Below are 12,783 nucleotides of genomic sequence, written 5' to 3' on the forward strand. Positions count from 1 at the left end.
CATTTGTGTTCACTCTTAAACTAGATCAGAAACCCTCACCTACAGAAGTGTCAGGTGGAATCTGCGCTTAGTTACCCCATGACATTTTTTAGACATTTTTTTTTCTATTTGCTGTGCTGCTGAATGTTAATGCCAAACCATGTGGACCAGATTGATAAAACGTTAGCACTGTGAGCTCTTTATCTGAACACAAAGAGACAAAGTGTGCATATGAATTGATACAATCCTGCTTAAATTAGCCTTCAGATTTTTCTGCTTTGAACACCTTCCCTTTGTGTCTGTGCATGTATGTGTGCAGGAGCTGATGGGTGTGTCTGTCTTTTGGGTTGTGCTCAGTTGTTGTGTCCGGTAGCTTTTTTTGTTGTTATTGTTGTTATGTATAGCTACAAATCTGAGTGAGCATTTGCATGTGTGTGTGTGTGTGTGTGTGTGTGCGTGTGTTCCCACAGAAAAACCTGTCATTCCCACGTTTCTCCTTCCCAATCAGCTGTCAGGCTGTGAATGGGTGGTTTGAATTTGCAGATCGCTGCTGAATCACACCACATCAGTGTCATACATGTTTATGACACTGATGGCGGAGGCGGGGGATTGCAGCACAACAGAGAGAAAAACAAACAGGTCTCCAAGGTGATTGAGAAGATTTCTGAGACTGAAACCAATGTGCTTATTATGAGACTGGCAGGCTAAATAGGCTGGAGGATGAGCCAAGAGCCTGATGGAGCACAGTAATCACTGGCAAATTGCAAACCTTAGTTTCAGCACGCAAACACTTTACATAATGTATCTATGGAGCCGCGCACATCTGCAGCAAACAGCCTAAAAACAGGTGAAAATACGGCTCATCGCAGCTCAAAAAAGGCCCAGAAGGAGCCAAACTTGTGCCAGAATAAAATGGTAATTGATTATTTACATGAGAAACGCTGTTTGTTTTGTGTACCTGTGGCTGGGTCGACCGTCCGCTCAATCAAGTGGTCGTCCTGGTGAACCCACTCGCCATTGCACTTGAAGTAGATCTGCGTGGCCGGGGTGGAGCGGCAGGTCAGTGTCACCGGCTTGTTCTTCACAATGTACTCGTCCACCGGCTCCACCTGGAAGTGAGGTAACAGGTCCGAGAAGGCGGCGGGGAGTGTTGCTGTGGCGGTGTGCTCGGAACCTTCAGAGAATAAAAAAAAAACAAAAGAAGCAGAGATTTTAGAGGGTGCCAAAATATAGAAAAAAATGAAAAAAATAAAAAAAGCTTTCAAGGTTTCAACTTGACATGAGGCAGGAGCTGAACCTTTCGTGCTTCGCTGTTGTGACTGTTTGACGAGTGAGTGAAAATGCTGCAGACACCAAATATCTAATGCAGAGATTCAGTGTCCTTGGTGGATTGCAGCTCATACGTATGCACATGAAAGAAGGCTGAAGAAGACAGAGACAGATGGACAGACAGTGCAAAAGAGAGACGGGGCAGTATGGAGGAGACTTGGCAGTGACAGAGCTCGGCCCTGTGTGCTCTTGGCTGGGTCGGAGGGGTAGTGGAGTCCATGTCTTTACTCCAGCTCTTAATCACAGCCCTTTAACATCACTACTGATGGACCGGCAGCCATAAATCCCATCTCAGAGACGAGGCCACTCCACACTGTGTTATATGGCTCTTCAACCAGGACTCTAACTCTACCCGCATTAAGCAAGAAAGGGAGAGAGTCAGGGAGGTTAGACATGACTGACAGCTAGACAGCCAGTTAGCTTAAAATCACATCACATATACAGTAGATGCAGTTTTTATTCCTCCACAATCTTTTATGACGTATAGGAGATGTGAAGAAACAAGAGGGAAGACACAAAACTAGTGTGTGGAAATACAGGAGCTGTCCTTCAGGAGGACAGTTTTCTGATTTATAGCAAACTTTTTACGCTTGTTGAAAAATGTTCTACACAAACACTGAATGACACAATAGAGCCTACAGCACATGCATCCGTCCTCTGTGAACACAGTTTCTCTCTCTCTAAACATATTAGCCTTGTGCGAGAGATAGCAAGAGGACAGAGAACGGGGTAGAAACAAGGAAATAACCTCTTTACACCAGCGGCACTCAGGGGAGACCAGTAAATCCCAAAATAAAACCCCTTTAAAAGGAGTGTAATATTAATTTACTGCCCTGAATCCAATATGGCTGACAGACCAGGCATTAACAACCTTCTCCATCACTCCCTGTGCAGCGGGAGAGGACGAGAGTCCACATCGCTCATAATGAAACGGCAACACTCACACTGACCTTTCTCTCCTCGCTTCCTCTCCTCCCTCACCCAGCTTTTGTTCATCCTTGCAACTCGTTGATGCCCGGGTCAGGGATAATATTAGGTTGCGTCATAAACACCGATCTTTGGATAAAGACATTATCTGTCAGTTCGTCCCCCACTACACATTATATTAATGTCTCTCTTTCTTCTACATTTTTTTTTTTTACCCGTGTGCTGAGTTGCTAATTTATCAGGATGAGATACAGTGAAGCACGCCACTGCTGCTGCCGCTGAACCCCATTAATGTTTTGTGTACATGTTTAACTCTTAATGAAAACTAAATGTTCTGTGTCCAATGAGCAACATACATCACTTGCTGACACTTTGCCTTTTTCCTCATTTTCCGAGCACACTTTATTATTGCAACACATTTGCTGAGCGGAAAATGTCATTAATATGGCAGCTCTCTATTCAGGACAACACAACCCGCCTGACATTATTTATTTACTATGTATGTGAGTGTGTGTATCTCATCTCATGGTGTCGGGGAAAAGGCCAGAGTTCATCATGAATAGTGAGTATAATTGCGCTAACGGAGAGCCAAAACTTTGCTAATAAACAGTGTGGGACCAGCAGGTCAGGGTGTTTCAAAGTGTGTTGGCCCTAATGACGGCGGCTTCTTCTAATGGGCCGGCTTCCAGCTTTGTGACCACAGCTATTAGCCAGCCGGGCTGACCCTCTGTACTCCCCGCAGAGTGAAGACGACAGCTCACTAAAACAGTGGGTGAGACTCACCTCACACCTGCCAGGTTAATCATCTCATAGAGGACAGATGATGTTGAAACAGAGAGCCAAACCAAAGCCACCTGAGACACCTGACGAGTTGCGAGAACGGCTTGATGAACTCCTGATGCTGTTAACTTGCCACTGGCTTCTCATTTGCAGGGGTCACATTCAACGTGATCTCTCAACTTTTGATGATGTTTCCAATTTGTGTTTGTGTGTGTGCGTGTTCTTGTGTGTGTCAAGAGGGGTGGGGGTTAGTCTTCCATTTTAGTACATGCGCTTTAGGTTAATGAGGTTAAACACGTAATTTCTTTAGAGAAATAAATTGTCATTTTATGGGAGGGCATTCTAGTCACGCACTGCTTTATATCAAACCCATAATGGAGGACTGATGCGTAGTAAATTGGCTCAGATTATTGTCACGACACAATGTACTTCAAAGTCAACGTGCACACACACACACACACATCCACGCACACACGGGGAGTATCAGCCACTTAACAGACTTCTTGCGGGTCAATGCACAAATCAAATAGACATACAGCAGCACTATGGGCACTGCATTAGATTCCACTGAATGTGATTGGCTAAAGCTGCCATTAATTGTTAAGTGCATCTGAGCCCACTGCCAGATCATTTTGTACACACACAAACTACAAACACTGGACGCTAAATGTCTCCCCTGTTGATCGTTCGGCCAATGAAGAAGATTTAATTGATACAACATGCTGGATGTGTTACTAGGGCCCAATAACCACTATATAACTGTGTGGCTTCTTGCTCAGTTTCCATAAAAAGAATCGAGGAAAATATTTTTGATTCTTGTGCTTTTCAAAAGAAAAGCATCAGGTTGCGACCTGATATTTGTCTGCAGCTGCTATTCTCTCGAGAGACATTTCAACTGACCTAAAACACATGCGCACGCGCACACACACTCACACACACACTTACACAAATACAACAAGGGTGCACCAGCTGTCAGTGTGCTGAGCCATGATGTCCAGAGCAGAATTCCTGCTGCAAACAGACCCTCATGTCTCATCTGTCCAGCTGACCACATCAACTCCCAAATCAGGGACCGAGTGCATCCACATGAGGGAGGAGATGATGATGAAGTGGTTAGGATGCAGTCAAACACACTTGACAAAAAAAAAAAAAAAAATCTATATATATTTATTTATTTGTATTTATTTATTTATTTTTTTTTTTACAAAAAAAGTTCAATTCCTGTAACCACTGTAACTATATCTGTCCTCATCACTGCATTTTAAAAACCACGAAGGAGTAGATTTTCACAAGTGTTGCAGCTTTGTAAATGTCTTTTGTTACCATCTATCTTCAATATTTCATAAAGATTTTTACTTTAATGTCACTTACTCTGTCACTTTCCAGGAGTAGGAATCTTTTTTTGTATACACACAAATCCCAGGTCTTATTTTGAAATGAAATTCCTCACATGATTCATCATTTCTCCACCGCTAGTGTCAGTGTGCCACGTACTGTCGACTTTCGTTATCACCATTTGTGAAATAAGTATTTATTTTTTAATTTCACTCCTTATTATCTGCTCGGAGAACAGAACCGCTGAATGCTCCACAGTATGAGGATGTCAGCGGGGAGAAAAGCCATAGCTGGAGAGAAAATATCCCTCTTTTGTGTTTCTCCCTCATGGCACCAACACGTTGTGTGCCCTTTGGAGCCAATTACAATTTTTTTTTTTTTTTTTTTTTTTTTTTTTTTTAAAACAACGTCATGTCCCCAAAGGAAAGCATCATTGAGCAATCACTGGGCATAATTTACATCACAGTGATGAACAGCAGCTATAACAAGTGTTTTATGACACCATCAGCGCCTTGTCCTGAAATTAATTCAATTAAAATTACTATCCAGAATATTAAACCATTTCATCTTTAGCTGCCATTAACAACAAAGCACAGATCAAATTTGTCACAGCCACTTTGTTGGTTGATGTTTTCCTTCAGAGTGCTCGGGTTTGCTCAAGTGGTTTTCTTGATGCTTTTAAACTGGCTGAGTGTCTTTATTTAGTAATCACTCTAAATATATGTATGTACTTTAGGGTTGTGGGAGCATGTATGGTTAGGAATATCTTCTACAAGGCATCTGACAATATTAGCACTGGGACTGATTAAACACAGGGAAAGAAGTAGAAATGGGATGTGTACAAAGGAAAAAAAGCTCCATCTACCATCATATATAATGTGGAGCATGGCTGAGTGATGTATGTTTGTCGCCAGATGACAAATATTTACTCCTCCACATGTCTGCAATTCAGAATACATTTTTCTATGAGACAACCGTGCTCCAATAAGCTCTCCTTCAACCACACACACACACAAACACACACACTCATTCTCTGTCAAACACATGCACACTCCTGTTCCATACACACACACACATACACATTTATGGAGCTGAAACAACTAAACATGCACACGTACACAAAATACATCCCGCAAGCATGCAAAAAAGAAAAGCTGCACATAGGCAGTTTTGTCTTTCTCTCAATCAATGAGAGACACAGAATTATGCATGCGAACAAAAAAATGCAGGTTAACACAGAAAATGCTCAAACACCAACAAACTCAGATTCCATGCAATATCCCTGGCCATTAAGACTGGTCTGGGGAACAATCAATCACTTGCACTGAAAATACACTTGTATAGAAAAAGGCTCTGATGCATTAAACAAACATGTAGGAGAGATGGCACCCATAGCAACCCAAACTTCATCACAACACGTTTCAATCAGTGGTGGAAGGATACAGTGAGGCTTAAAGGAAAGAAAAAAAGAATCATGGAGAGAAGGACAGAAGGAGAGGAGGGGACTGGGAGGACGGGGGTGAATATGTAAATTATTCTCACACATGCCACATGTGATGTTATTACAATCTTCTCCCATTTAAATGAATAGAAAATTGGCTACTAAGCATGTACATTGATGCAGGGCTGTACATCTGTGTGCATATATTAATTCAGGATACTAATAACACGCTGCCTACGGCGTTCACTGATGAGGAATATTTCCTTGATAGATGTGCTCCCGAGGCTCAGGTCACATTGTCAACTTTGAGAGTTGCCATCAAAATCTGGCGACATAAATCATCTTGACTCAAACAGGGAGCATTTTGAATGATTAAGTGCAGTTATTTTTTTTTTTGTTATGTCATTAAACAGTTTGTCAACAAAAGAATAGTTGGAGCTGTTAGTTGTGTAAATGTGATGCACAGCAACACCATTAATGAGCCTTACACCTTTGAACAGGAACTTACAATCTGCTTATTCCGGTTTGTTGATTTTTATTTATTAATTTTTCCTGTCATCTATTTGAAGCAACACCTCAGCAGGGGGGTCCATGCAGGGAGGCAACTTTATGCCGTCTACCTTTGCCACCAGCGCTGACACTCCCCGACACCTTCGCTTCAGCTCGCCTTTCAAGACAGCATCGCCTTGAAAGGCGCAGTTGCCTTGAAACCTATGAGACCATTTTAAGTTCCCGTCAACGTAAAAGAGCTGACATTTTGAGGGCTGCGAGCGAGGGACGGGAGAGGAGGGAGGCAGGCTGCGTGTGTGTGAGTATATTTGTCTGTGCAAATGTGCATGTTTGTGCAAATGTGTGTGAATAAATGGCTCAAACTGATGTTTAACAAGATCAACAGCTGGGAGTCAAAATTTGTGTACATAACAGCAAGGGAGCGAACGAGGGACAAATTTATTTTTCCGATTTAAACAGTTACGTTATATTAGACCTGTGATCAGAAACTGCGCTCCTGTTCTTACAGGCGTCATTAAGACTGTGTGGACAGACTCTTCAGATTCAGAGAAAATAGCCATATTCATCACTCAAGTGCCACAGCTGATGCTTTGTCCCCATTCACTTCCAGATGTTTCTACAGATAATCCAGTTCCATATCTGAACCAGCCTCGCAAACAATCAGTTTTCTATATCGACAGTTTAATCACTGGTTGTGACTCCAATAAATTCTGTTTCTTGCAATGAATAATTCAATGTATAAATCTGTGGGTATTTTACTCAAGTTACATATATGCTGCCCCCTTTAATCACAAACTGCAGGGCATCACAGTTTAGCATGCAATGATTTTGCTGCTTTGTGAAAAATAAAAAAACTGACTCTTGATTGTGGCCTCATATTAAATAGAATCTCCTCAAGAGATGAAGAGCTTAGTTTCAACTGAAAATATATCATTCAAACTCAGAGGATGCAAAGATCAAGTTGCATTATTAGTTTGAAATGTGCTCCTCTTTGAGTGGTTGTGTCAAAAACATATTTCTGGCCTTCATAACAGCATATTAGGCAGAAGTAAAACCATTCAGGAAGTCACATAACATCTGTGCTTTGTAAAGCTTAGCTTTCAAAGTTGAATTTTTTATGCTTGGTAGTCTCTTATTGTATAAGGTCACTTTGACTAAGCCAAATAAATCAGCTAAATACACACAAATCTCACACAAAAACTACAAACATCCCTCTGCAGAAGTTCTTAAAAATAAACTCATCTCTAGAGGTTACGGAATATTTTGAGAAATTCACAAAGCTCAGTAAAGGAAAAAAATTTAGCTTTGCAAAGCCTGCACACACATGAGAAACACATGATAGATTTAGCTCATTTCAGAGGAAGATTCAAAATGCCTTGCTGTGGCAAATCTGGGGATGTAAATGCCTCAGATTCTTCAAAGCTGCACCTGTTTGGCGGTTCAGTGCATGATGTTTTTCAAAAGAGCCACAGAGATTTAAACACATTTTGACTTAATAACTACACGCAATCCTCAAAGGAACTGAAGATCTCCTGAGCTGTCAGGAGGGGCAGACGCAGTCCCAGTCTTTTGCCATCCAAGGCACGCACATGCTCGTGGATTTGTCGTCCCCTTATGCTTAGCCGGAAATGAGGTTATCCAGACGCAAGTTGATTACAGAGCTCGGCAGCGCGGGCATGGGAAAGAGCAGAAGCGCAGACGGAAAGGAAAAGGAGGCATTCTTAAATATGTGAAATGGATGTTAGGAAATAATGGGAGGAAGGAGGAAGGAAAAGACAAGAGACAATTTAGATTACCAAGTTAATCCTTTAATTACCAGGATATGCCTACAGCTAAAATGAGAGGTTTCACACACTGCATTTTACAACTATGGAGCAATTCCAATTGCAGAAAGTGAGGCAGACTGCCATAATGATCAAGAGCCATAAACCTTAAAATAATGGAATGTCACTATTACTGATCTGTATTGTTTATGATGCTGGAAAAATTGAACAAAACACTACAAATAGCAATTCAGAGCTGAAATGAAACTTGCTCCGTATCCCATTCCTCACATTACAAACATTGTTACTTTGAGAGCTTCACAATTAGATAAACCATGTTCTGTTTCAACCAGCCTCACAGCACATGCCCCACTACCGTCCAACAAAACAGGCTCAATTTGGCAAAATAACAAACCGGCAAAGGGAGAGGATATAACTGCTGATGTCGGCAGAAGCTCCCTAAACTTATTCAGTCTGTTCCAAAGGCTTTTGACACAAACCGGTGTAAACGTGAGGCCCCCTGCGACACTTGTCAACCACCCCAGCCTGTCTATTCCTTTCTCTCCCTCGTCTCATAATTTACCCTCCTCCCAGTAACGATCCGTTTAGACAGAAATGGGGGATGACTCGTGCCATCTAATTAGTGTGACAGAGCATGGAGGCTCCTCAGCATCAGACAGAGAATTAGAACACAACATGAAGATATGATCCATAACAAGGCGGAGATAAAGCATCACCTGTTCAACTCTAATTACTGTACCACAATGCCAGCTCCAACTTTCCAATTTAACAAGCCACCAGCACTTACAGCAGCAGTGACACACTATGCCACTGAGCTCACTTACAGTACACTGTAAAGATAGGCGAAATACACTGAGGGGGAATCTCACTGATTGAGGTGCCTTTTTTATTCTTTTTTAACAACCCAAGCTGGCATTAACGTGTAATCTGTGTCAAGATATTCTATATCTGCATAAAGGAAAAACACATGTTAATTGCCTGGTAAATGCACACAGAATACATTGTGAGCTGAGTGTGATGGTCTGAATTGTGATCAGATCTCAGGGAGGTGTAAATGCAATCTCCACATTCTCCACACAACAAAACCTTCAAATCTTGAAGGTGAAAGGACACTTCACTCTTTCTGCTAGCTAAAGCAAGCACGCCAACTTCTTCTCTTGCAAAAGTAGCTAAAAATAACTGAAGCCAGTTCCTTTCCCTGACCTGAGACACACCATAGTTATTCACAAGTTCTACCTGTTAATTTACATATTGACATCTGACCACCATTAATTTTCGGCATGAACAAAAGGTCTTTGGATTGGATGTCACTATTCTGATAATTTATACAGATGCAGATCTCATGTCAATACCAGCTGTAAATAGGGCCCCTGAGTCAATAGTTCACCATATTGACTATTTTAGTTCACCTGCTAGTACGTCTGCAGGTATTTGGTCAAATTTTTGAACTGACCAAAAGTCCTTGGGCATCAGAATTCAATCTCAGTGCAACATCTGTAATTTCATGACAATCCATCCAATATTTACTGAGATACTTCAGTATTCACCAAAGTGGTGGAGTGACCAACGCTCTCATGTTGCCTTTCCTAGAGCCATGCTGTTAGCATGACTAAAGATTGTTTTTGCTCACTTAATGAACCATGAAAACATGTGTGTAGTCTTCCATATTGCAGAGAGTTGCATCAAATGGCAACTCCAGCCTCTATAATCCATGAACATGACGAGAATAATGAATATTGCAACAGTAAGAAATGCAGACATGTGGCAGCAGCATTATCAAAAGACAAATGCTTTTACCACAATGTCACATGTTCACAAGTGGCAGAGACTCAGATCCAGAGGTTCCAGACCTGAAAAAGAAATATAACTGGGAATTATGTAGATAAGTGTGAACCTGTCTAGAAATGAAAGACAGGGCTGGTTATCTGATATGACTTTCCCTCCACAGCAAAGCAAAGCACATCTGAACTCTACGTGTGTTTAGGGTATCAGTCGGAAGCAGAAGCAGCGAGCAGAGGGGGAAACTCATTTCAACCCGAACAGCTTTCTGATTATTCTCTCCATTTTTATTTATTTATTTTTTCCCCACAGCTCCCTCCAGTCCTCCTGACATCACAACCAAACGCAAAGACACACTGGTGTCTGTGATTTAGCAATGCATGAATACAAATCGGTTTTGGAAGAAGCACTGCTTTCATTACTCAAAACACACCTCCTCCATTTCAGGTTTATCTACCTCAAAAAATGAATTTGAGTTTTCATAGCCAATTTATGAAAGCAAAAATGACTTATAAAGCCCTAACTTTGGTGAATAAAATTAAGTCCTGAGTTTGTGACAGCAGCCAGATGAAACATTCACACCAGCTAATGCAAAAAAAAAAACAAAAAAACAACAAAAAAAACAACACTGATCCGGATAATGTCCCGTCAACATCCCGGTGATGGCAGCTGGTTCAACAGCTTAGCCTCCTCACTTTAATGAATATTCTCCTCTTTGAGCATGAGTCATGTTACTTGGCCTTTATCTGTGCATTGGTAATCACTCCTGTAATCTGTGCATGACTCCTCACCTAGTCATGTACATTAAGAGCGATATGAAATGAAATATCAACGTTGGTACATGCAACCCTATAAACGGATGGTGAATAATAACAATAATGATGAAATAAAATAACCTCTTCTTAAAATGGAGCTGATGTTTCTGTTGGTTTTTCTCCCAGACTGTCTAATTTCTTTTTGCTTTAACAACACTGAAGCTGGTATAAAAAGGTGGGAAAGGGAGGGGATGGTACCACACTTGAGCATGGTGCTTGTTCTGCCTTATCCCTGCAGATCACACGTAATGTTATGGGCTTTAAGCTACTTTAGGCACTTACTGCTGATGCCTATACAATGTAATTCCCTATACCTGTGACACACAACTACTAACACTTTGTTTTAAGAAAACAAATGTATTATTTTGCCTCATCAATTTTCTCTAAAGAGATACCAAAGGCAGTGTTTAAGGATGACTAGGATGTCAGTGGGTTTAAAGCAGAAAATCTGGATGGAAATTGAAGACAATTATGATTAGCAGGAGAAGCAATTAAATTTGGACAGTCACAGATATACTGTTTATTTCCCAGTGGTGGAAGCACAGTATTTAAGGGGTGAGGCTGATAGTATTTTATTATTTGGTTATTGTCAACAGATCCCAAAGCTAAAAATGTGTTGGTCCATCCCTCATTACTTTCTGATGTACATTTTCTTAGCTGTAGTGAAGATGTAAATCTTTATAAACAGGTCACCAGCAGATGTTCTCATTTTCTAAAACAGCTGGGCACTGCAGTGTTAGGATAACAGGAATAAAACTGCGTAATTGTTTGGGACTATTTTCAGCTGTGGATTAATACACATTTGGTGTTCTAGAACGTTGTTTGTGGGATTGACTCATAACAAACAACATGTTCATGCCAATGAAAGAACATGTCACCCTGTGTAACACTGTAGCTCACTGATGTGTTTTTAATAGTTTTTGGACAACAGTGGAGCTGCAGGGCACAGAGGAATAAGCTACAGCGTAAAAACAATACTAGTAGGATCAGTTTTTTGTTGGCTTTTCATGGAATTTATTGACAATAAGAAAATTATAGGATATCACCAGACTTAAACATTAAGACCTTTACTTGAGTGAAATTAGCAGTATCACAGTCCATTAAACATTTACATTAAAAATAAATTAATTTAATTAAAGTACTTATTCAGAACAATGGACCTCCTCATAATGTTAAATTATTTACACTTTAACATGTAAGCAGCATTTTAATGTGGTAGCTGCTGCAGGTGTTGTTATCACTAACATATGCTGCTAAATGACTTCAACTCTAGCAAAGCATCTGTTTTTTTTTTTTAACATATGTGTTTCATGTAAGATGTTATTATGTGCAGTAACCAATGACTACAGTTGTAATAGAGCAAGAATAAAATTCTCTTTGAAAGATAATGGAATAAAACCGTAAATTCTCAAGCAATAAAGATACTCAGCAAAGTTCCAGTGCATCAAAACAATACTAGTACTTGAGTAAATGTACTCATTTACTTTCCCCCTCTCCCGAGGAAAAGAGGTTGTGTGTGTCTGAACCAGATAAGCAGCACACAGGGATCTTCCTCCTGGGCCGTTACGGCAGCTGATGATCTTCTGACAGATGATGTGATGAGGTGGGACAGCGCCGCTACGCTGCTAATAACACCTCACCACAAATAAGGGCTGAAGACATGCACCGTCTGATAAGGAGGGAACTGCTCTCATTGTACAGAAGGTGCTGGTAATTTTAGTCTGCTTCTTATTTCCTACTCTGTATTCATATCTAATTTTATTTGATAATTTTAAGAATCCTCTTTTGAAACGTGTATAACGTGACGTGTGAGCAGTAGACATAGTAAAAATGGCAAGTTAGGTCTACAAAAAGAGCACTCTTTATACACGTCTACCACTTGCGACCTTACTGAAGATGTTTAAAACTCAATTTTTCAGTGGTATAGTTATCTAAAATGACATTTAAAAAATGTATTGTGCTGAACTTGTGCAGTGACTGTTTTTCTACATACTGAAACTGAAAATCATTTTGTTCAGCATGCTTAAAAAACGGCAGGATGTAATGACATCTCCAAAATTTAGTTAACTAGAAATAGACAAACTGTAAGTACACCGGTGTAGAG

The 12,783-nt window shown here is 40.6% G+C and overlaps 1 protein-coding gene across 4 annotated transcripts in view; it reads right to left on the minus strand.

Moving 5' to 3' along the window:
* Positions 1-12,783, minus strand: part of unc5a (unc-5 netrin receptor A) — a 122,587-nt gene that overhangs the window by 60,352 nt on the left and 49,452 nt on the right. For all 4 annotated transcript variants that reach the window (XM_018675599.2, XM_018675598.2, XM_018675597.2 and 1 more), the window contains exon 2: positions 938-1,153. In XM_018675599.2, coding sequence (XP_018531115.1) covers positions 938-1,153 — 216 coding nt within the window. The remainder of the gene's footprint in view (positions 1-937; positions 1,154-12,783) is intronic.

Source organism: Lates calcarifer, linkage group LG8 (assembly GCF_001640805.2).
Source record: "Lates calcarifer isolate ASB-BC8 linkage group LG8, TLL_Latcal_v3, whole genome shotgun sequence".
Taxonomy (NCBI): Eukaryota; Metazoa; Chordata; class Actinopteri; family Centropomidae; genus Lates; species Lates calcarifer.